This window comes from Panulirus ornatus, chromosome 26, assembly GCF_036320965.1.
Source record: "Panulirus ornatus isolate Po-2019 chromosome 26, ASM3632096v1, whole genome shotgun sequence".
Lineage (NCBI taxonomy): Eukaryota > Metazoa > Arthropoda > Malacostraca > Decapoda > Palinuridae > Panulirus > Panulirus ornatus.
In genome coordinates this window covers 4,890,292-4,916,790 of record NC_092249.1, presented here as the reverse complement: position 1 = coordinate 4,916,790, position 26,499 = coordinate 4,890,292, and the positions used below count along the sequence as shown (strand labels likewise).

Sequence of the window (26,499 nt, the reverse complement as noted above, 5' to 3'; positions counted from 1 at the left end):
TGCAGGGAAGGTATGCTGACTGTGAGGAGCCATACCGCCATCCGTGTTGGTGATGATGCCATCTTGCAACGGTGATGGTCGGAGGGCTTAAGTTGCAGGGCCAGACGGTCAGTCAGGCAATCAATCCCTCTGTGGCTCTTGGAATATGCCAGGAGAAACGGAAGATTTTATTGTGGGTTAAATGGCTGTGGTTTGTTAGGGTTTGATTCCTTGATTTAGAAGACTTTTTTTAAGTCTTCGAGTACAAGGTGACTTAATACTGCTGTTGGGGCTACAGAAGAAGTATATGCAGTGTTTGCGGATCATACTAAGAGGTAATTTTAAGCTTGAAAAGCAAGCTTTACCTCAGCTTATGCTAGCAGTGTTTTTAAGGGTAGATAAATGGTAGTGTTCGGGGTCTAATTGGTCAATATTAGGGACTAATTGGTTTATATTACCCTATCAGATCCTCAGATTTGAGATAGGTTAGATATTAAGTAAAACTATTTTGATTTTTTTGGATATTCCGTTGTCTGAAGAGCGCAACAGAATACTCGAATACCACCACAGCATAGCCGGCGATATTCTGGGTTACCTATCCATGATATTCTAGAATATCCTGATCATATTTAACGCATAATATACTGGGGGGGTCATCATTATGATACCCTGAATATTTCTGTGTTAAAACTATGGAATATTCTGATGCCGTCAGAATGTAAAATGTTTTATTGTTACTTTGACAATATACATAATTCGTAGTTTTCTGGGACCATAACCGTGTTACACTTCCTATTGTAATGTCGATAATGTAATCCGGAGATTTGTGAGAACAGTAGAAGGTAATCCGAATATCCCGTTACCTCTGAATGTAACCCGGAAAACTTCTGGAACCAGTAGAATGTAACCCGGAGTGTGAGTATATTGGGCGCCACAGTAACTTGGGTCTATAGTGGTGCAGCCGTAACGTAAGGTGGATATTTACGTGTCACCAGAACAGAGCCTGGATATTCCGATGCCCCGTTCGGCCGTAGCCTTCAGAATATTCCGGGATCGAACACATGACAGAATATTCAAGTGGCACAGCGGATATGCAGAGCGCGTGAGTGGCGTAACCTTTCGCCTCCTCTCAGAGCGCCGATCATATCCACAAATACGTGAAATGATGAGATGGTGAGTGAGACTGTGTTATGAATCCGAATCATGTGTATGACTGGATGTATGATACAGGTGGAGGTATGGTACAGAAATGTATGAATGGCGAGACAAGGGACTGTGAGTGGGATGTATGATACAGGTGGAGGTATGGTACAGAAATGTATGAATGGCGAGACAAGGGTCTGTGAGTGGGATGTATGATACAGGTGGAGGTATGGTACAGAAGTGTATGAATGGCGAGACAAGGGTCTGTGAGTGGGATGTATGATACAGGTGGAGGTATGGTACAGAAATGTATGAATGGCGAGACAAGGGTCTGTGAGTGGGTCTGTAATACAAGTTGTGTGTGTGTGTGTGTGTGTGTATGAGTATTGTAAGATAGTGGATGATGCATTTGAATGACGTGGGAACTGTCTGAATAGGTGGATGTATGGCATATTTGTATGACTCCATTAATGAATGACCTGCTTGAATAAGCGTTTTGAATGTCTCCTTATCAATGATTATTTTGTATCCATTGGCATGTTTTGACGTTATATCCCTTGATGATGTAGATTACGTAGAGTTCCCTCTGAAGTAGATAGTGTCTCAGATTACAAACTCCGTTGTGGAAAGGTTGTTGTTATACCCACTTGTGATGGCCACAGCACTTCGTTGTAATTTGCATATACTTTTCTGTATGCCGAGGAGACGTGTGTGTACACAGGTGTATTTGTGAAGATGCCCATAGTCCAGGAGTGCTGTTTTTGGATTAGTTTTTGCTTTATGTTTGTGAGGTCTCTCCCAGGTACGTCAGTGTATATATATATATATATATATATATATATATATATATATATATATATATATATATATATAATATACACGGTATATTCCCAAACACCTGCTGTTCCTTCAATATGTTTTTAATGTCACCTGCGTTTATATGCCACGTCTGTCAAAATCTAAACTTTGTGGTTGGAGATATGTCAACACTGTCAGTCACTGGTCACCTCAGTGTCAGAATACAGAGAGGGAGTGTGGGGGTCGTGTCATGGTCAGGTGGAGGGAGGGAGTTGTGATAACTTAGAAAAAAGAAGAGGTCGGTTTGTCTACTACGTAAAGCCTTTGGTAAGACAGAACAACCAAAGAGCCATGACAGTACATTTAGAATTAAATGGAATTAGGATTAAAGGGAATTAAATGATGTTAGATGTTGGGAAGTACTTTTGTAGTATGAGAATACTGGATGACTGGAATTAAATGATGTTAGATGTTGGAATTGAATGGAATTCATGATGTTAGATGTTGGAATTAAATGGAATTCATGATGTTAAATGTTGGAATTAAATGGAATTCATGATGTTAGATGTTGGAATTGAATGGAATTCATGATGTTCGATGTAGGGAAGTGCTTTTGTAGTATAAGCGTACTGGATGATTGGATTTAATCTGGGTGATGAAATTGTGAATGTGGACCGTATGTGTAGAAGCTTGGAGGATTGCATGATAAAAGTTCAAGAGATGGGTGTCCCATGAGTGTAGTTAAGATCACGAGATGGGTGCCCCATGAGTGTAGTTAAGTTCAAGAGATGGGTGTCCCATGAGTGTAGTTAAGATCAAGAGATGGGTGCCCCATGAGTGTAGTTAAGTTCAAGAGATGGGTGCCCCACGAGTGTAGTTAAGATCAAGAGATGGGTGCCCCATGAGTGTAGTTAAGATCAAGAGATGGGTGCCCCATGAGTGTAGTTAAGATCAAGAGATGGGTGCCCCATGAGTGTAGTTAAGATCAAGAGATGGGTGCCCCATGAGTGTAGTTAAGTTCAAGAGATGGGTGCCCCATGAGTGTAGTTAAGATCAAGAGATGGGTGCCCCATGAGTGTAGTTAAGATCAAGAGATGGGTGTCCCATGAGTGTAGTTAAGATCAAGAGATGGGTGCCCCATGAGTGTAGTTAAGATCAAGAGATGGGTGCCCCATGAGTGTAGTTAAGTTCAAGAGATGGGTGTCCCATAAGTGTAGTTAAGATCAAGAGATGGGTGCCCCATGAGTGTAGTTAAGATCAAGAGATGGGTGCCCCACGAGTGTAGTTAAGTTCAAGAGATGGGTGCCCCATGAGTGTAGTTAAGACTCCATACCCCTACAGAAGAAATGCATAATGTTAGATAAGGCGCCCCTTGAGCACGACAGTCCCCCCCCCCCACCCCTTGAGCACGACAGTACGCCCCTTGAGCACGACAGTACGCCCCTTGAACACGACAGGACGCCCCTTGAGCACGACGGGACGTCCCTTGAACACGACAGGACGCCCCTTGAACACGACAGGACGCCCCTTGAGCACGACAGTACGCCCCTTGAACACGACAGTACGCCCCTTGAACACGACAGGACGCCCCTTGAGCACGACAGGACGCCCCTTGAACACGACAGGACGCCCCTTGAACACGACAGGACGCCCCATGAGCACGACAGTACGCCCCTTGAGCACGAGAGGACGCCCCTTGAGCACGACAGGACGCCCCTTGAGCACGACAGGACGCCCCTTGAGCACGACAGTACGCCCCTTGAGCACGAGAGGACGCCCCTTGAGCACGACAGGACGCCCCTTGAGCACGAGAGGACGCCCCTTGAGCACGACAGGACGCCCCTTAAACACGACAGGACGCCCCTTGAGCACGACAGGACATCTTTAGCACGACCATATACACCTTTTAGCACGGCAACGACCTTGAGCACCTATGTGGCCCGTGTATCTATGTAACTCATCATAGCAGGAAATTCCTTTTTCATGCCAAATATAAGTTTTGTTTTATGTTCCTGAAAGTGACGAACTGGCTCTTCCTCGTCTGTCACGTCCGTCGGGCTGGCTCTTCCTCGTCTGTCACGTCCGTCGGGCTGGTTCTTACTCGTCTGTCACATCCGTCGGACTGGCTCTTACTCGTCTGTCACGTCCGTCGGGCTGGTTCTTACTCGTCTGTCACGTCCGTCGGGCTGGTTCTTATTCGTCTGTCACGTCCATCGGGCTGGCTCTTACTCGTCTGTCACGTCCGTCGGGCTGGCTCTTACTCGTCTGTCACGTCCGTCGGGCTGGCTCTTACTCGTCTGTCACGTCCGTCGGGCTGGCTCTAACTCGTCTGTCACATCCGTCGGGCTGGTTGTTACTCGTCTGTCACATCCGTCGGGCTGGTTGTTACTCGTCCGTCACATCCGTCGGGCTGGCTCTTACTCGTCCGTCACACCCGTTGGGGTTTTTCGCAGCACGAGTTCTGGTCTCTCGGTTGTCCTTGGCGTGGTGGTGGTTTTCGTCTTTCATTGGACACATGAAGTGACAAGACTTTTGATAAGTTTTCCCCTCAATTTCAAAAGCCTGAGGTACTCTCGTATGTAGGAGTGATCGTGCAGTGTGGACGTAACAAGGGCCACGTATGTAGTGATGTAGTGGCGAAGTCTATGGTCATAGCGAGGTTGATACATGCAGAAACTGTATATCACTCCTTGCTGGAACGCACGAGAGATTTACCGTAGTAACTTTTGAATCTAAAAGACTAAAGTTCTCCTCACTTCCTCCTAAATTCGTAAATTCTTTCCCTTGTCTTCCCCCCCCCCCCCCCCCCCCCCCCCTTCGTCATTCTATCTCTCTATACTTCAATCAAGGCCCGGCCTTGATGTGGACTTCAGTTCGTGACTGGAGCCTTTTCAACAGGAAAAAGAAAATTGAAATCTAGGAGGCAATTGTTTCTCATAAAGGATTGCAATAGCTTCGTACACATACCTTCCCCTTACCCTGTTTTTTTTTTTAATCACATTTTCGTAATATTAGTCTTGACTTCACGTGTGGAAATTGCCTTGGGTGTTGAGTGTGGACTCTGGGTTCGTTCGTACCACTTGAAGCTCAGTCCACAGTCGCCAAGAGACGTTTTGCTTTAGTAATAAGTAAAAGATTTATGAGTCGAAGTTTGAAGGAACGGGTCGTGCAGTTTCGTCTCCTATGATCTGATTTTTGTTTTTCAGAAAGGTTTGACGTATGTTCTCTTTCGCGATAAGACGCTTTACCACAGCAAGGGACATTTTAGGTGTACCACAGTAAGGGAGTTTTATCACATCAGGGTACAGTTTAGCTTTGCCACATCAAGGAACTTTCAGTTTTATCACAGCAAAGAACATTTTAGGTTTACCACAGCAAGGGACATTTTAGGTGTACCACAGTAAGGGAGTTTACCACATCAGGGAACAGTTTAGCTTTGCCACATCAAGGAAGTTTCAGTTTTATCACAGCAAAGAACAGTTTAGTTTTACCACAGCAAGGGACATTTTAGGTGTACCACAGTAAGGGAGTTTACCACAGCAGAGAACAGTTTAGCTTTGCCACATCAAGGAACTTTCAGTTTTATCACAGCAAAGAACAGTTTAGGTTTACCGCAGCAAGATACAGTTTATCTTTACCACTACCACAGCAAGATAGGGTAGCTTTACCACAGCAAAGCACAATTTACCTTCACCACAGCAAGGAACAGTTTAGCACTGTCCTAACAAACAATAGTTCACATTTACCACAGCGAGCAATATCACAGATTAATCACAAGAAACATTTAAAAGCTTTACCACAAGAAAATTGAAAGCCTCACCACAGCAAGAAACTTTTAGCCTTACCAATAACTAAAAGTTCCAACACAACAAGGAACACTTGGAGCTTTTCCACAACAAGAAACGGTTAAGGAGTTTGTGTCATTTGTAAAATTAGATTATGGTCGGGAGACAGAAGGTTCAGGAGAAAGACAGACAGGAAGAGATGGGAACACAGTGAACCCTTTGACCACGACGGTACGATCCTTGAGCACGACGGTACGATTCTTGAGCACGACGGTACGACCCTTGAGCACGACGGTACGATCCTTGAGCACGACTGTACGATCCTTGACTACAACGGTACGATCCTTGAGCTCAACAGTACGATCCTTGAGCACGGCGGTACGATCCTTGACGACGACGGTACGATCCTTGAGCACGACGGTACGATCCTTGAACAAGACGGTACGATCCTTGAGCTCGACAGTACGATCCTTGAGCACGACGGTACGATCCTTGAGCACGACGAAGGATAGTCCTGTCGTGCTCAAGGACCGTACCGTCGTGCTTAAGGGTAGTATTGTCGTGCTCAAGGGTCGTACTGTCGTGCTCAAGGGTCGTACTGTCGTGCTCAAGGGTCGTTCCGTCAAGCTTGGAAAACATATTTGGGGTTATTATGGTCATGACAGACAAGATGAACTGAGGACGCACGTACGAGATCAAAGGCTGAGAGGTGGAGTGTCACAGGCAGGGAGAGAGAGCTGTGATCGCAGGAATGGAAGCTGAGATAATAGGGAAGCTGAGCTGTGATCACAAGCAGAGTAAGCTGAGAGGAATGGAAGCTGAGATAATAGGGAAGCTGAGCTGTGATCACACGCAGAGTGAGCTGAGAGGAAGGGAAGCTGAGATAAAGAGGTAGACTGAGCCATGATCACAGTGATCGTGGAGTGAGCTGAGATGATATGTACGAGCTTGTGGATCGTAAGCTGAGAGAGAGAGAGAGAGAGAGAGAGAGAGAGAGAGAGAGAGAGAGAGAGAGAGAGAGAGAGAGAGAGAGAGACTGGGCAACAGGTCGAGTCAGTTGACAGTGGTAGAGTTACAGATGTCGTGATCTAGGACTCTCTTTTTTTTCCAAGTAGATGAGGGCTGGGACATCAGTGTGAGCTAGGACGACCGGCCCCGGGGAAGAGATCTAGGACCAAAGTTGCTTTTGGGAAGGGACGATAAAGAGGAGGGACTTACAGCAGGAACCGTACGGAGAAGAATAAGATGCACGTCAGGCTACCAGGAGAAGCAGGGGAGGACTCGGTCGACGTCTTGTGTTGTGGGGGGGACCTTGGAGCTAGAAAGTCGCGCCGGGGCGATGGTTGGCTGGCGGAGATGGGAGCTCCTGATTCGGGTCGGTGGCAAAAAAAGAAGAAGAAAAAAAAAAAGGGGGAATCCTGTGATTGGCTCTGCTAAAAGTGGAGTCTCCTGGTTGGTTGAGAATTTGGGAAGGCATCACGCTGAAGAGCAAGATCACTTGGATATTCAGTCATATCGGCCCTAAGAAAGAAAGAAAAGTTTAAAAAGGTTTCAGGCGCAAGTGAGTGGTGTCACGTATAAGTGGCAAAGGCTGTATTTTGCGTAGATCAACTGCTCAGGTAGAGCGTTGCGATTCGTTGATATTACGTAAAAAGGCAGGGAGAGGAATTGTCACATGTACGACAGTATTGGGGATTGTGTAGTCTGTGTATTTACACTTTTTTTTTACGGTACTGGGAGGGTGATTTACGTTCTCGAACAATCAGCTTTGTGGTTCTTTAAATATGGGGACCAGACTCGAGAAGCGTATTCTAGTTTCTTATCCATATACTCGAATGCGAATCTAATATATTTCAGCTGACACTTTCGTCACCTTTAGTATTCTCCTGATGTGGGACTCTGGCGACAGGTGAGGGACCATGTCGGCTCCCAAGTTCCCTCTCACGCACAGACACCTGCAGCTTATTATATTCTGCTGGATTATATTCATATTCTCTCGCAGGATCTCTATCCATTTTTATTACATTTCCTCGGGTTGGATTCCATCATCCTTGTACCCGACCGTCTCTGGATTTTGCTTAAGCCTTCTTATAAGTTGCTGTGTGAGTGTATATGTGTGAGTGTGTGTGTGTGTGTTGCTGTGTGAGTGTATATGTGTGAGTGTGTGTGTGTGTTGACGGAATTTGTGAGATAGTGTGTATGGCAGTGAATTTGTGTGGGTGATCAGTTGTATGTGTATATTGTAGGCTCGTTAGACTGTATGTGGCGCTCCGTGTGTGTCTGTCTGTTCGGGTGCGTGTATGTATCCCAGTTTCTCGCCAGCCTCATGCAAACGAAGCTGTTTAAAAATGATCTTATCCGCATTTTAATGGTAGTTAATTACCATTGTTTGAAACCCGGTGCAGTATAGATTCTGCCACGATTGTTGGACAGTTCAACTATCTATCCTCAACCTTCTTTTTGTCTCTGTTAACCTGAAGCAGTGCCAGTGGATGGGCCAAGGGTAAAGAGACCTCTTTTCTCAACCATATTCATGGGTTCTCGAGGCTGATTGAGTATGTAAATGCATGCTTTCGGCTGATCTAGTGTCCGGGAGGATAATTAATATATTCGTGAGTGTGATTTGAACTCCACATCTTCTCGGTCGATGACCTGAGTTCGACATCTGTTGTTATGTCGATGGCCTGGAAGACGATCTTAGTGGACCCGACTTGGGGGCATGGTATCCATCCGTTGGAATGGCTTCTTGGAAGCCATGTGTTAATTACCGTTGTGGTGATGAACTGATGTGAATTGTACTAAATGGCTTTGCCGTGTGATTTTTCCTAATGGGGGGTCGATTGTCTTTGTCGAATGGGGGTCGATTGTCTTTGTCGGTTATTATAATTGAGTGTCGATTATCCTAATGTTATTGACTTGATTATCGTAATGTGATTTGACTGTCGATCATCGTAATGTGAGTGACGATTACCGTAATGGGGTTGACTTGTGTGGATTATTCTTATGGGGTTGACTGGATTATCTTTATGGAATCGAATGTCTGTATATAATTATCCTTATGGGTTAGATTGTCGATTATTCTTACAAGTCGACTATCAATTATTCTAATGGGATCGACAGCCTCTTGTCTTGATTATCGGAATTTCGATTGTCACTTTATATTACCTTAGGTGAAAGAAGGCAGTTGTCTTGCCATTCTACCCTTCCCCTCAGTATCCCTCATTTTCCTTCATCTGTTTCACTCCCTTCTCTCTCTTCTTTCTCTTCATTCAGTTTTCGTCTCGGTCCACTCTTCGTGTAGATGATACGAATTTATTTTTTTCCATATTATTTTGTACAGTAATAAGTAGATTACTCATGTTTTAAAAGATAAGTCTATGTAATTATACATCACGTTTGTACTACCAAGTAAACTCCGTCAGTCATTCAGTGGAAGAACATTTCAAAATATAATAGTGTGTATTACGATAGGCAGTTTTCTGTGATGCCATGTTTTCTAATACAAAGAGAACGGTTACCGGAGACTATCCTATTTTTGTAAGTACGGTTAAACCTGATGGTGTTTGCTGATATTTCTCCAAATACTTGCCGTAAAGGATTTACGATTGTGTGGTTATTTCTGTCGCTTGAAAATAGTAATGATTTTGATTATTTTAGATATATAATGAAAATTAGGTAACTTTAAGTAGTGCATTGATAATCATTTTACGAAGGTGAATGACACATCACCACGCACCACAACTCACAAACACCTACTTAAACGCGTCCATACTACAACACACTCTCGACCTGTGCCGGTAATTGCATACCGGAGAACTGCCTACCACACACACACACACACACACACACACACACACACACACACACAGTAAAGACATGTTACACATATACAAGGTTGAGAGTCGGGGCATCTCAAGTGTTAGAACTTCTCTCCCCTTAACACACAATTAGTGATCACACACGTATGATAACTTGGTAATGTGATTAAGATAAGCAGTAAATTGACCTTATTGAGCCTCACGGCAAGCCTGAATTACGGGAACTTCAGCATTTAAATCGCAGAATGCAAGTATTCTCCAAAGAATCATCTTTAAGGAAGAATGTAGAGATACGCAGACCCAGTGTCCAAGTGAGGTGGTCTGGCCTTAGAATGAGCAGCTACTGAAAAAATAATGAAGTCCCCTTAAAATCTAACCTTAATACCGGTTCCCCTTAAAATCTACCCTTAAAACCGGTTTCCCTTAAAACCTACCCTTAAAACCGGTTAAAGGAAAGGATACCAAAAATAAGAGAGAGAGAGAGAGAGAGAGAGAGAGAGAGAGAGAGAGAGAGAGAGAGAGAGAGAGAGAGAGAAAACCTGCTGTTATTTGTGAGTTTTTATTAATTGAAGATATTCGTTTAAGGGTAAAATTCCTCGCCGAGGTCATGCCTCAAGTGGAACTTAAACAAGTAAGGGTTAGATGGATAGAACAGCACATAGAAGATAAAGGATTGTTTACATCTGTTTTTGTGGGAAGATGGCGTTATGTTTTCGCCATGAACCCGTCTTAAACCATACTGTGTACATCCATATTCGCCCCCCCCCTCCCCCCCCTAAACCCACCTTCACCGTCCGCCTCGAACCCACTACCAGCCCACCTTCCGGCCCTGTTCCACCTACCCACCCACCCATCATGCATCCACCGTCCGTAATTACGTTGTAATGTGGGTTGGGGATGTCCCTCGGCCAGGCAGATCTTGCGCTGTCGCCGAACCCCGCACACACACGCACAGGAAAGAGAGAGGGGAATGACCTCGCTTACGTAGAGACACACACACACACATACACTCGTGTACCGCTCGCCTGGGGTATTGATTGACCCTTTCCAGCCTTCCTTTCGTCATCGCTGCTTCCTTTTTCCCAGCTGTAGCGGTGTTGTTACGATCTCGGCTTTCCCAGCGTTGTTGCACGTCTTCGGCTCTCTTGTGTTCGCAACGTTGCCTGTTGCTTCTTCCTCGCTGTCTTCTTCCACCTGTCGTAACTGTATTATAATTCTCTTGTTATGTACGTCGTAATTTTCACCCCCCCAACGTTTGTACTATTGTTTCCGTACTACCGTAGGAGCGGTGTCCATAATTTCCGGATTGGATTATCCCCCCCCCCCCCTAGCGATATTACTCCCATAATTCCCGGTTTTCCTTTTATATTGGTCGTTGGCCATTTGTGTTATAGGCCTGTCGGCTGGCAGGGTCATTAGAAGGCCATCTACGCCACGTTATAACTAATAGTCGAGAGGTCTTGAGGTGATTTTTTAAGACTTAAACGCTGTGCACGTATATGGCCCATGTTATCAGTTATCTTACTTTATCTGGTACCGTTCTTATCTGTGGCTTCTTCAGCTGGTGTGGATGGCTGCTTGAGGTTTTGGTCCATGGCTGGGATGGGACAGTTAAGTAACGCTGTGTACAGGAAGGAGCGATGCGATCCGAGTGTGAGCTTGAAAAGACATGTCTCACGGGGCAGGTTCACAGGGGAGTGGTGAAGGGAAGGATGGATGTCAGAAGGGTTCACGTAGTTAACATTTCGAGCACTGGGGTGTCACCCTCGAGGAGCTCAATTCCCTTGAGCACCAGCGCACGACCCTTGGACACGATGGCCAGGCCCTCTGACCCTTTGAGGTCGTACTCAGTCTCTCAGTATTCTGACAGTGGCTAGACTAACCCAAAAAATATAAAAAAGAGGGGCCAAATCGTGTCAGGGAAGGGTTTGAATGTGCTGATCCAGTGAGGGAGGGAGGGAATGTGCTGTTCCAGTGAGGGAGGGAGAACTTCGCAAAGCGACTGAATGAAGAAGGCACGTGTTGGAATGCACTGGGGAGCGTTTTGCCAAGGGGGGCATACATAAGACGTGGGCCCCATTAGAAGGCGTGAGGACATACTGGGGCGAAGAGAAGTCTTGATCTGGTCAATACTGGAGGGAGGAGATGGTGTAGGGTGGGGATGGAGGCGAGACCTGAATCTGTTGTGTTGTGTGGTGTAAGGGAAGGAGGTCGGGGCGATGGGGGGAGAGAAACTGAGATTAAGAAGGGATTTACACTTGACGGTACGACTGTAAGGGCACGACACGCTGCCGTACGACACTGGAGTACGACGTTGAAACACCTGAGGCCACGTCGGGGCGGCCCTTAGCCTCTGACGTCCCTTGAGTCCACGTCGGGACGTCCCTTAGCCTCTGGCGTCCCTTGAGGCCACGTCGGGACGTCCCTTAGCCTCTGACGTCCCTTGAGGCCACGTCGGGACGTCCCTTAGCCTCTGACGTCCCTTGAGTCCACGTCGGGACGGCCCTTAGCTGTCGCCCTTAGCCTCTGACGTCCCTTGAGGCCACGTCGGGACGGCCCTTAGCCTCTGACGTCCCTTGAGGCCACGTCGGGACGGCCCTTAGCCTCTGACGTCCCTTGAGGCCACGTCGGGACGGCCCTTAGCCTCTGACGTCCCTTGAGGCCACGTCGGGAAGGCCCTTTGCCTCGCCCCTTTGACGTGACCCTTAAGGTTCCAGGTCAAAGGCCAGGCCTTCACACCCCAAAGGGCCGTACCCTCGTGCTTGAGGAACCTATTGTCGTGCCATTCGTAACATTCCTCGCTAATTACTCAACCTTGTTCGTCGTAGTTCGGGCTAACTACTCAAGTCAGGCTTAGCTTCCTCTGATATCTTGTTCCTCTGTGTTCTGTCTTGACTTGATATCTTGTTCTTCTGTGTTCTCTCTGACTTGATATCTTGTTCTGTGTTCTGTCTGACTTGATATCTTGTTCCTCTGTGTTATCTCTGACATGATATCTTGTTCTTCTGTGTTCTCTCTGGCTTGATATCTTGTTCTTCTGTGTTCTCTCTGACTTGATATCTTGTTCTTCTGTGTTCTCTCTGACGTGATATCTTGTTCTGTGTTCTCTCTGACTTGATATCTTGTTCTTTTCTTCGTTCTGTCTAACTTTATGTATTGTTCCTCGATGTTCACTCTTGATATCGTGGTCCTTTTTGTTCACTCAAAATTGGTATCTTGTTCCTCGTTGTTCTCCTTAACTTGATACATTGTTCCTCTTTCGTTCACTCGTAACTTCCTAAGCTGGATTTAGATTCCTCTCACCTGATCCCATGGCCGGGAAATCGATGTCCCTTCGTCTCCCCCCAACAGACACCCAGACGTATGGACATTTTTCTTCAAAAACCTCAAAGAAAAAGAGAAAAAAAAGCGGTTAATTCAATTATTCCCACTTTTATGGGGGAGATGGCGTTAGGAAGGGGGTGGAAGTTTCCTTAATTAGAATATAGGGAAAATCCCAGGTCTCAGCTGTATTCTGAGGTTTTTGATGAGGGGGGAACTTTGTGGTTGGAGGGGGACCAGCTTGCCATGCCACTTTGTGTGACTGGAAGGAAGGGAGACCACCTTACCATGCCACTTTGTGTGACTGGAGGAAGGGGGACCACCTTACCATGCCACTTTGTGTGACTGGAGGAAGGGGGACCACCTTACCATGCCACTTTGTGTGTGTTGGGGGAGGTCGACGGCGATGGGTGGTGGGAGGTGCGGTTTACATCGGCTCCTCGCACACTGGACCAGCAGATATGCTCGCCGTGTGTATTTCCTGTATTTCCTCCCCAACCCACCTCTCTCTCTCTCTCTCTCTCTCTCTCTCTCTCTCTCTCTCTCTCTCTCTCTCTCTCTCTCTCTCTCTCTTTAACCCGTATTTTCCTCCTCTCTCTCCTCACCGCATCTCCCTGTGCTGCAACTGAGCGCCTCCCGCCCCCATGACTCACAGACCCCTGTAAGGCCCGTCAGCTTTAGCCCCCCCAGGATCGTACGCGTTCCGCAGATTCCCGGAATGGTTGACATAGCCGGCGTACGGGAGTGTAGCGCTACTTCACACAGCGTCCCACATTCTGCTCCTGCTGGATTACACAAAACGCGTGTCCGAGGATAGACGGGCCTTCTGGTGTCTGTAGCTCAGTTGTAGGTCGGCGTCGCCCTTTTCCATCTCGTCTTCTGGGGTACTTATTCACTCTCTCTATTCCTCAGCGGAGGGCCTTGCCGTTCCTTTATCGTCTGGGATGGTGTTCTTCCTTCCCTTTTCCCAGGGATGGAGGTCACCAATGTCACAGTTACCTCCCATGTCACCAAGATGTCTGGTACATCTTAGGGTCACCTGGGGCGCTCAACCATGAGTCTTGGTCAGGTGTACAAGTTTGCCCTGGGGGACTTCCATTAGCATTGACAGCTGAAGGAGATGATGAGCCTTGACGTCGTTGTGAGATCGGTATTAAATTGTCTCAATGTATCGTTAACGGGTCCCCAGTGCATCGCTTCGCCGATATATAGAAGGTGAGTGGCAAAGCGACTTGGGCGCCACAAGGAGACGGTTATCAAAATCGATCTTGTTTCCTTCGTTCCGACTCATAATTTTTGGCTTGTAAGCTTCTATCCTCACCTGAGGCCAACACGTTTGGCTTGGTTTCCTAAACTTAGGGTGGCGCATTTAAGGTAGTTTCCTTAACTTTGGGTAATGCATCACCTTAACTTAAGGTGATGCATTTGGTTAGATCCCTAAACTTTAGGCTAACGCATTTGGTTAGCTTCCTTAACTTAGGCTAACACGTATGGTTAGGTTAGGTTCGTATTTCCTCACCTTTTCCCTCAGCTTCACTGAGGAAAATCATTTAATTAAGATATTAGTGACGGTAATGCACGCACCCGTGAGACTGGTGTTATAACGTATATGATTATATGTATTTATAACGTATATGAGATGTATAGGTATGTATATTTGCGTGTGTGGACGTGTATGTATGTATATGTGTATGTGGGTGGGTTGGGCCATTCTTTCGTCTGTTTCCTTGCGCTACCTCGCTAACGCGGGAGACAGCGACAAAGCAAAATGAAATATAAATAATGATTTATGTATCTTCCTATTGGGGTTTACAGCTGTATTACTTCTCTGTGAACGGTGTGTTGATGTCTGTCTATCAATCTGTCTATCTAGAGAGAGAGGGACAGGGAGAGGCTGGTGTTATAACGTATATGATTATGTATTTATAACGTATGTGATTGATGTATCTTCCTATTGGGGTTTAAAGCTGTATTACTGCGCTGTGAACGGTGTGTTGATATCTATCTATCAGTCTATCTATCTATCTATCTATCTATCTATCTATCTATATATATATATATATATATATATATATATATATATATATATATATATATATATATAACATGCTCCTACGTTTCATATGCCTGTGTATAGTGAGACAGGATACTCTATGCTAATGACTATAGCTTTATTACGTCATACGTAGTATGCATTTTCGCGCTACACGAATGCGTTTTACTTTTTATATTCCTGTGTCGTGGGATAAGCCTCGTTCGAACAGCCCCTCACGTCGGACTTTGTATAGCTAAAGTCCCGTAGATTTTGGCATCTTGCACATAACCCCCCCTTCCCCGAGGCATGTTATTGCCAGCTCGGGGACATTACACACACACACACACACACACACCGGCTCTCGCTCTGTACGCTGGAGCGAGCGACCACGAGCTCCGGGCTGGGCGGGAGGGTGGGGTGGTCATCATGTTAAACTCCCACTTACTATCAGGTTTTAATCAGGGTACGGCGAACGATTCGTGGGTAGAGGAGGTGGAGGAGGAGGAGGGAGAAATGTGGGGAGAGGGGAGGAGAGAGAGAGAATAGTCTTGGCCGTCGAGAGCGTGAATGGCAGCAGCTCCAGGCTTGGCCCGAGAGAGAGAGAGAGAGAGGGAGGGAGTGGGAGAAGGTGAGCGACGGGCCCCCCACACTCTCCAGTCGTGTTCATGGGCTGGGTGAGTGAGGGTGCAGTGCGCCTGGGAGGCTGCGTCGCCTCATGTGCCGTCATGTTGAGGATGACCCTAGTTGGTGTCCTGGTGTGACAGCCCCGCGTGCATGGATATTATACCGACAGGGACCATGAGCAGCCGACAGGATCCGACAGAGTAAGTGACTTGTGGTGTGTCGGTGTGGTGGTGGTGGTGTTAGTGTGGGTGTGTCGGTCGGTCGGAGGGGGTCGTGGTGTGGTGTCGTCTTGGTGGTGGTGCCCCTGGGGTTGGTGGTGGAGCCCCTGGGTTGGTGGTGGTGCCCCTGGGTTGGTGGTGGTGCCCCCTGGGTTGGTGGTGGTGCCCCCTGGGTTAGAGTGTGTGGGGGGGGAAAATAGTTCACAGGTGGCCCCGCCTCCTGTAGGCCTCGGATCGGGCCTGGACGGGTGTTGGGCCACCGTATATAAGGACGTGTCCCGGGGAAATTCTCCCCTGTGATTCTCATAAGGTATACGATGTTAATATATGTCCTATAGGAAGTAGCGCGATTAATGTCAAAGACTATAGGATCAAGAGACGAGGTTGTTTTTCTGTGTAATTTTGTGGATTTGGACTGTTATGTTCGGGTAGTACACACACACACACACACGTGTGTGTGTCTGGGTATACACGCGGTTTGTGACTGTATGTACGTATGTGTTTAAGACATCCGTTAGCTTAAAATTCCGTCGGATTCCGAGCGAAAATGGTTAATGTAAACCTGGCGTCTGGTGAGGAAGGTGACACACACACACGCACACACACACACACACACACACACACACACACACACACACATGGTTCAGGCCTGGAACCATTGTTCTTGCTGGAGTATGGAAGTGACTTGCCAGAGGGATTGGACTAAGATCTGATCATATTTTTCGCGGATGATCACCAGGGTCATCAGGGATGTAAAGAGTGCTGGAGAGTGCATCACCTTACAAGGGGATCTAGACACGGTTCATAGTTGGTGAAATTCCTCGCGAGTAAATGCGGAGTGGTGAGGATGGGACACACAGAGTGGAAGAAGACTTTAGATACGAGTATTATTTAGGAAGTACACATAGGGATACAAAAGACATTCAGGGGAATTCAAAATAACAACAGGCCTTTCTTTTTTGGGGTTCTTTTCGAGTGTTGTGTGTGATATACTGGGAGATTACCAGAGCCCCATAAAACGCTGCAGGAATCTGTATGTGAGAGAGGGACTTGGGTGGGAGGGAGTCAGTCGGTGTTTTGCACCTAGCCTATCTCCAGCACCTGACATGAGAAGTGTGGTGCAAAGAGGAGGAAAACTGTCTCGAAACATTAAAGTAGCATTTAAATACTTCATTTGAATATGCTAGCCGCTTGTTCACATGGTGTGCATCCAGCCTGGAGCAGCGATGCACACTTCTGCGAAATATGAAAGGCTGGAGGAACGTGAAAACGCAACATGTATAATTAATCCGAACGAGAAAAAATATATATATATATACATACGCACGAAGACGCAATGCGTTGCGTCATCGGAATGGTTTGATATTTCGTAGATATTCGTATAATGATGGATATTCGACGTTATGATCTTCGTATGGTGGTTATGGTAGTCACGTTGTGGGCTGATTAGGGGATGTAGTTGGTTTATTTGTGATCTATGGCTTTTGAGAGGCCCCGGTATGGTAATGGGCGAATTGTGGTCACCTGTTTCTGACTTTCTAACTTAACCCCGTTAGTGTAATGGGGTGTTAGTGGTCACCCATGTTTTTAAGACCATGATCTTACCACACCCAACCGTTAACAGAACAGACGCAGTCGTTATTAACACACGCATCTGTTAACGGTACAGACGCAGCATAACACCTATCTATTAACAGCGCAGACGCAGCATAACACACCCAACAATTAACAGTATAGACGCTGCATAACACACGCGTCTGTTAACGGTACAGACGCAGCATAACACGCCCATCTGTTAACGGTACAGACGCAGCATAACACACCCATCTATTAACGGTACAGACGCAGCATAACACGAATCTGTTAACGGTACAGACGCAGCATAACACACGCATCTGTTAACGGTACAGACGCAGCATAACACACGCATCTGTTAACGGTACAGATGCTGTATAACGCACCCAGCCGTTAACGGTACAAGGGGGCTGGTGCGAAAGGACCTAACCCACTTGCCTGCTTGCAGAAAGGAAGGTTATTCAACTGCGTTGGTTTCCAGCGCGGTGCTTGCGCCCGAGAGTGTTCAAGCAGAACACCTGGTAAACACATGAGGAGTTGCCTGGAAGTTCCTGTTCTCCTGTTCTTGCAGAACGCCGGAGCTGGAGGTCTGGCGGCAGAGGCGAATTACTTGTTCTGTAAGAACGTCCCTGTGTGGATGGTATGTTTTTTCTTTTTCTTTTTAGAAGGGTTAGTGTATGCCCGAAAGGGCATTTATTTTAAACGCTGTTAGTATAAGAAGGGGATGGGTCTGTGGACGTTTAAACTCTTTGAGTACGACGGTACGTTTCTTCAGTACGACGGACGGGTACGATCACTTTGGTATGATGGTCAAAGGGCAGGTCCTTTACACCCAAGATATATTCGTCGAATTCACGGGTCGTACCGTCGTGCTCAAGGATCGTACCGTCGTGCTCAAGGATCGTACCGTCGTGTTTAAGGACCGTACCGCCGTGCTCAGACGATCGTACCGTCGTGCTCAAGGATCGTACCGTCGTGTTTAAGGACCGTACCGCCGTGCTCAGACGATCGTACCGTTCTCAGGGATGGTACTGTCGTACTCACGTATCGTACCGTCGTGCTCAAGGATCGTACCGTCGTGCTCAAGGATCGTACCGTCGTGCTCAAGGGTCGTACCGTCGTGCTCACGGATCGTACCGTCGTGCTCAAGCGATCGTAACCCTTCCTCCTCAAAAAGAAAAAAAAAAAAAATATCGTTTACGTCAAGAACACAAAAACGCTTCAGTCATGCACTGATTGACCCCCCCCCCCCCAACACACACACACACACACACACACACACACACACACACACACACACACACACACAGCCACCTTGTTTAAACGCGTACCTACACACTTGGCGTTGCTGCAATCCAATATTGATCGTTTTTCAACACACGATAGCGTCGCGTTGCTTTGAAAAAAGACGGTATAGCTGTGACCCAGAGAAACGTACAGTGAAACTCCAACGAACGTATATAGTGGCGTCAGGATGGGGGAACGGGGGTAGAAAATGGAATGGGTCCCTCGCCTTTTTTTTTTTTTTTTGTTCTATTTTCTACTGTAGGAAAACCTTTTTAGAATATTCATATACGGTTTCTAGTTGCGTTTTTGTTTTTTATTTGGTTTGCCGGTTTATGGACGCGTTTTGAGTGTTGTAAGGTGTTCGTCGGTAAATCTGGGATTCTCTACACGTGTTTTCGTAAAGGTCTTTCATACCTTTATATGCTCTCGTTAAACTTGTTCGCCTCCTTCGTTGACCGTAAGGCAGACAGATGGCTATAGTAGTTGCTGGAGAATACGTCCCATCCCATTCGCAAAGTGTCTGATGACATACGTCATCTGTGTAATAGCATACATACACGTTTCCTTCATGCTTACTTCCTCAGAGTTTATGAATTTACACACACACACACACACACGTTTATTTATTAATTAATTTATTTATTTGTTGCTTTTACTGTTATAGTTGCGTATATTCGAGAAGGACATAAGGATAACGTGTTTGGTATCTGCTGGGTGAAGTGTCAAGTGTCAATTGGACATGAATATCCTGCTTGGCTGACTCACCCTGCTTCATTTACTGGGAGATATTCAAGGAATATTATCCTTGGAAAGGTTTATGAGTTTGGAGTTCTAGATTGCCCCATTTGCGGGGGAATGTTCGAGGTATATATTATCATTGACAAGAGGGTCTGAGTTTGGATGAATAGGTTGCCTCATTTACAGCGTAAATGTTATTCAAGGACTGTTATCACATTTACAAGATTCTGAGAGTTTGGGTGATTGATTTGCCTCATTTACGAGAAAATATCTCAAGGAATATTATCATTTACATTATCATTTACAAGGTAATGAATGGAGTTTGGAGGATTGTCTCATTTACAACGATTTACAAGGTTGTGGGTTTGGACGATTGTCTCATTTACAGTGATTTACAAGGTTGTGGGTTGTGAGGCTTCGTTGGTTCATGGATACAACGGTTGGTGTTGTGGGGGGAGGCAGGTTATTGATACAGTCCCGGCTGGGACTAGTGGGTCGGAGTTACCAGGGTCACTGTAGGATACTTTCACCCTTAGTGGGATTGTGTTTGGCCGGGTCGTGTGTGTGTGTGTGTGTGTGTGTGTGTGTGTGTCCACAGCACCTGCACGGTACGACCCCATGAGCACGACGGTGCGACCCTTGAAAGTGTTGTGGTCATTGGGCATGGGAGGTACGACCTGTGAACAGTCGGTATGGTGCTTGAGCACGACGGTATATGACTCTTGAGCGCGACGTTACGACCTTGAGCACGACGGTACGACCCTCGAGCGCGACGCTACGACCCTTGAGCACGACGGTACGACCCTTGAGCACGACGGTACGACCCTTGAGCACGACAGTACGACCTTGGGCACGACGGTACGACCTTTGAGCATGATGGTACGACCCTTGGGTATGGTTACCGGGTGATCGTCTCGCCCCAAAGGGGGAGGATGAACAGCTGATGGGCTGGCTGTGAGGCGCCAGCTCGCCTTGTCCGAGAATCGAACTCGAGGCCCAAAATGCTGACCACTGCACCACAGAGGCTCCTCTGTGTGTGTGTGTGTGTGTGTGTGTTCCACAGGGATTATTTTAGTTGCTAAGTGGTAAAATATCCCTGATAAAATGCAAATTACTGTTTACACAGCGTCAAAATAGCAGCTTAGGCTAGAGTTGACGAGGAGTTTGGTTGTCTCAAAATAGCCTTCGATGAGCGTGAATTTAAAAAAAAAGGGTGGCTTCTGTTGTCAAGACAGGATAACCTCCCATGGGTATTATTATTTTTCTTTTTAGACAACTTTCAGAAGAAATAGAGGAAAATCTATCGGATCGTAACACAAGAACCCTCGCTTACGATTATTATTAAAAAGGAAAGTCTATCGGATCGTAACACGGAGTTAAGTCTCGCTTACGACTGTTGTTAAAACGAACCGAGTAAGAAGACCCTATACTGACGCCTTGTTTTTATTTTTATTTTGTGTTTTGTGCCGTTGACACAAAGAGAAATGTGGGAGATGGAGATGTTCGTTCATTGTGGTTATGACGGTGGTGATGCGTGTGGGTGTGGGTTGAAGACTTGACATGTTAGTTATCTGGTGTGAGTGTTAAAGCTTACGTGTACTTGTGAAGGGTACTGTAAGCTGTCTGCAGTTACTGTACTCTTATAAAAGGTACTGTAAACTGTCTACAGTTACTGTATTCGTATTAAAGGTATTGTAAGCTGTCTACAGTTACTGTATTCTTGTAAAAGGTATTGTAAGCTGTCTACAGTTACTGTACTCTTATAAAAGGTACTGTAAGCTGTCTACAGTTACTGTATTCTTGTAAAAGGTATTGTAAGCTGTCTTCGGTTACTGTATTCTTATAAAGGTACTGTAAGCTGTCTACAGTTACTGTATTCTTATGAAGGTACTGTAAGCTGTCTACAGTTACTGTATTCTTATGAAGCTTATTGTAAACTGTCTACAGTTACCGTATTCTTATAAAGGTACTGTAAACTGTCTACAGTTACTGCATTATCATAAAGCTTGCTGTAAATTCTGTACAGTTAGTCTCATAAAGTTTATTTCAGTCTTTCTGTGTGTGTGTGTGTGTGTCTGTGTGTCTGTGGTTTACCTGGGGAACCCGATAACGTTAAGCTGCATGAAGGTAATATTATATCCAGTTATTCATAAGTTTATATGAAGAGTTCCTGGACCTGAATTCTTAGAGCTTTTTGGAAGCTCTTATCTGTAAGGCGAAGTAGCTCGGCGGGAGACGCAAAGGGAAGAAAATACATATTGTTTCATACTTTTCGTAGAATGTTTTTCTCTTCTTTTTATCTTACCGTTTGATGTGAACGTAACATTGTATAATCACTTTTTCTTTCGATTTTTAAGATCGTAAATGTTTGCACACCCACTGAGGCAGAGTTTTTGATTGGGTTGGTAAACATGCACGTCGTTTTAATGTATGGTATTAGATTAATAACGATCATTAGTTATGATTTTTATTTCATATATTAGTTATATTTTTAGATTATATTTGTTATATTTTTTTTTTTATACTATATGCCTTAAAAACATTCTTAAAGCCTCAGTTATTGAGGAACACTATATCAAAGAAGGATGAGTCTTCGGTCAAGTGTTGTCCAGTCTTGATCTGACGAAGAAGCTGATATATATATATATATATATATATATATATATATATATATATATATATATATATATATATATATATATATATATGTATGTATTCATTTATTTATTAGTTATAATACTTTGTCGCTGTCTCCCGCGCTAGCGAGTTAGCGCAAGGAAACAGACGAAAGAATGGCCCAACCCACCCACATACACATGTATATACATACACGTCCACACACGCATATATATATATATTGGGAGCTGCTGAAAGCCACTAGTCTTTCGTAGACCCTCCCCCGAATACCAGTGTGTTGTAAGTCAAGTCTTCTGAGATTGCGAAATAATCCTCTACTGTGTTTTCACATCTCACGATTGGGAAGTGGACAGTAAATTCGCTGTTGTTTTTGCGATAGAGATTAAAAAAGAGAGACGAGAAATCTCACAACTTTCAAGTCTTGTGCTTTCCTCTTACCTCTCCGCCTCTCTCTCTCTCTCTCTCTCTCTCTCTCTCTCTCTCTCTCTCTCTCTCTCTCTCTCTCTCGGTTCCGGTCGGCTGGGGCAGCTAACTGGCCGCCAGTTTTACCTCCTAATTGCCCATTAACTACTTAAAGCCATTGTTTTGTTTTTTTTTGTCATCCTGCTAACTGCCCATTAATTGCATTCAGCTGTACATCATCTCCCTATTTGCCCATTATCTGCTCTAAGCCATATTTTCGTCGCCGTAATTGCCCATTAACTACTTTAAGCCAACCAATTTCTCACCGTGCTATATGCCCATTTGTAGCCTTAAGTTGCCTATTTTGTCACCGTCCCTAATTGCCCATTAGATACTCTAAGTCATACACATTATTTCGTCTGTTTATGGTATGTGATATGTAGCACGGGGTCTTAGTTCATGTAGAATGGCTCTCTCTTGTTTATGTACATTTTTCGCTGTAGCTTTAGATTCTTCAGCGTACTTCTGTCTCTTAGTTCTCTCCCGCCTGCCTCCCTGTTCCTTCTCCCGTCCCTTGCTCTTATCCAGCTTGCCTCATTTTTCTTCTTCCGTCCCTTGTCTCATCCAACTAGCCTCTCTCTCTATCCTTCTCCCGTCTCTTGTCTTTCCATTCAGCCTCCCTATCCCTTCTCCCGTCTCTTGTCCTTTCCATCCAGCCTCCCTATCCCTTCTCCCGTCTCTTGTCCTGTCCATTCAGCCTCCCTATCCCTTCTCCCGTCTCTTGTCCTTTCCATCCAGCCCCCCTATCCCTTCTCCCGTCTCTTGTGTCCTGTCCATCCAGCCTCCCTATCCCCTCTACCGTCTCTTGTGTCCTGTCCATCCAGCCTCCCTATCCCCTCTACTGTCTCTTGTGTCCTGTCCATCCAGCCTCCCTATCCCTTCTCCCGTCTCTTGTCCTGTCCATCCAGCCTTCCTGTCCCCTATACCGTCTCTTGTCTTCCACCCCTCCGACTAACCTCCTTCCCCCCTCCCCCCCCCCTTTTTCCGTCTCTGGTTCTTCATCGAGCCGGGGGGGGGGGGCTCCTCCCCCTCCTCGTTCATGCTCCTCCAGTCCAGCCGTGCTAATGCACCCGCCCGGTCCACAGGTTTGACGAGTTGTAGAACTGTAGGGAGGAGAGAGAGAGAGAGAGAGAGAGAGAGAGAGAGAGAGAGAGAGAGAGAGAGAGAGAGAGAGAGAGAGAGCCTCTCTGTCGCCGAGGACCGAGCCACTCACTCCTGGAGCGATGGCCAGACCTTCGCTCAGCAGGGCACCTATGGCGAAGGTCTACACCAACGATGATGATCGATGGGACAAAAAAAAAAAAAAAAAAAAAAAAAATGCGTTCGGACGGCTCTCCACATTAGTACCTGTCAATGATGATGAAGAAAATGTATAGCAGTCCAGGTGAAGTGCTTCGATTGGTAATGAAGATGACGTGTGCACACAGCTTTCCAGCGAAGGAACTGTCGTTAGCAGCGAAGAGAATGTGTGTAGACAGCTCTCCAGAGAAGTGCTTTGATTGGTAACGAAAATGACGTGTTTACACAGCTTTCCAGCGAAGGAACTGTCATAACGAATGACGTAAATGTAGACAGCATTCCAGTGAACTGTTTACAGTGATAAAAGTGCATTTAGACAGCTTTCCAGTAAATGTGTCCGGTGGTTCTAGAGAGAATCAATATGAACTACAGTGCCTTTCACTGGTGTCGCCATATATGTATAGACAACTACAGTGTCTTTCACTGGTGTCGCCATATATGTATAGACAACTACAGTGTCTTTCACTGGTGTCGCCATATATGTATAGACAACTACAGTGTCTTTCACTGGTGTTGCCATATATGTATAGACAACTACAGTGTCTTTCACTGGTGTTGCCATATACGTATAGACAACTACAGTGTCTTTCACTGGTGTTGCCATATATGTATAGACAACTACAGTGTCTTTCACTGGTGTTGCCATATGTGTATAGACAACTACAGTGTCTTTCACTGGTGTTGCCATATACGTATAGACAACTACAGTGTCTTTCACTGGTGTTGCCATATATGTATAGACACCCCAGAACCATCCCCCAAGTTGACTTTCCCATGCTGATCAACACCCCAGTGTCCAACCCCCCAACCTGACCTCTGTATACTTAGCTACACCCCTCGTAAGTACCCTCCCATCCACGTACCTGGCCTCCCCCATTCTAAAGCTCCCCCTCAAAACCCCACTAGCCCAACCCATCCACCTAATCTGCCCACACTGAATTCCTCCCCAGTCGCCTCAAAATCACATGTTGCTCATGTTGCATCGGATACAAACCAGCGAATTAGGTTGTATTACTAAGGAGAAGTACCCATATTTTCCTGCTGCTGAAGAAGTAATGACCCAGCGAGTGAACACAAAACCGGTTGTCACACACGTTGGAAAAGCAACACTTAAGAAACGTATGTCAAAAACTAGAAGAAAAAAAAGACAAAACACATCGAAGACAAACTTACAGACACGCCCATAAATTCAGAGAGCAACACAAACAGGGGGATGCGTTGGGTCTCTCTGGAGCCACATAGCCCCTGAGAAGAACACTTCCCATCCATCATGACAGACAGATGAACAGCTCTTGGCGAAGGTTAGCTGCTTCGCTGTAAGCTACACACACACACACACACACACACACACACACACACACACACACACCCTGGGATGCCAGGGGTCTACAAGGAATGTAATAGAGAGGATAACAAATTGTTCATACACGTCATCATACCTACGCTGTGTCCTTGTGTTTCCCACAGTTTGCCTTCGCTGTCCCATATTCTCTCTCTCTCTCTCTCTCTCTCTCTCTCTCTCTCTCTCTCTCTCTCTCTCTCTCTCTCTCTCTCTCTCTCTCGAACTAATCGCTTCATCGGGAAAAAACAAAGATGGGTGTTCGACTCCTCGAACTATGATACAAGAACGTCTACGCCTTCGCGTACTTGGGACTCTCCGGCTGCCTTGTGTGTCCCATATTTTTTTTCTCTCTCTCTCTCTCTCTCTCTCTCTCTCTCTCTCTCTCTCTCTCTCTCTCTCTCTCTCTCTCTCTTCCTCGAACTAATCGCTCCATCGGGAAAAAAACAAAGATGGGTCTTCGACTCCTCGAACTATGATACAAGAACGTCTAAGCCTTCGCGTACTTGGGACTCTCCGACTGCCTTGTGTGTGGCCCCGGTTTGCCTTTCCCTCGTCCCATCGCTTCTTCCTCCCCCCCACCTTCTCCTCCTCCAAACTAACCACCCCATCCCAAAAAAAATGATGCGTCACTCAAGGCAGGCGGGCGGGTAGGTGGGTAGGAGAGAGGGTTGGGTAGGTGAGGGCGGCTTTCCTCCTCCCCCCACCCTCAGCTCGGCTCGAGTACCGTTCGTGCGTGTTGCCGATGCAAGCGAGGGCACGCCCCCGCTTGTGCTTTGTGTCGTTTGCATGCGTGCGAGTACACGGACGGACTAGGGTGTGCGAGTGCCTCGTAAGCTAGGGTTATGTTTAGACGTTGCGCCTCGGTGATGCCAACATCGGGGATCCGTCTTGCGAGTCTGGACGTAAAGGACTATTGGATAACTCAACGTTACGATCGAGAACCATCGGAGAAAGAGGTTCTGATACTGTATGTATACAAGTGTCATTGAGAGTTGTATGAGTGGGTTATGACCAGACTCCATCACCAGACTCCCATCACCGTCGAAGTGACGTTTATGGTTGTATGAGTGGGTTATATGACCAGACTCCATCACCGTCGAAGTGACATTTATGGTTGTATGAGTGGGTTATATGACCAGACTCCATCACCGTCGAAGACTTGAGGAAGGAAATCGTCGTGTGACATCGCGATTGGAAAATAAATTTCGACTCTCAAAAAAAAAAAAGAAGAGTAAAGTTTTTGTTCTTTTGGTCAACTTCCATTCAATCATAGTCTTTTTGGAAGGCGGCGGCTGTGGGGCTGGGAATGGAACCCACGACCTCCCAAAACGAAGTCAGACTCGTTTCTCTTACACACACACACGCACACACACACACACACACACACACACACACACACACACACACACACACACACAACCCTGGACTTTAACTAAGT

The 26,499-nt window shown here is 46.1% G+C and overlaps 1 protein-coding gene across 4 annotated transcripts in view; it reads left to right on the top strand.

Moving 5' to 3' along the window:
• Positions 1–15,522: 15,522 nt before the first annotated feature.
• LOC139757414 (uncharacterized) overlaps positions 15,523–26,499 on the top strand; it is a 584,870-nt gene continuing 573,893 nt past the window's right edge. For all 4 annotated transcript variants that reach the window (XM_071677893.1, XM_071677894.1, XM_071677895.1 and 1 more), the window contains exon 1: positions 15,523–15,703. In XM_071677893.1, the coding sequence (XP_071533994.1) occupies positions 15,654–15,703 (50 nt within the window). In that variant the 5' untranslated portion in view covers positions 15,523–15,653. The remainder of the gene's footprint in view (positions 15,704–26,499) is intronic.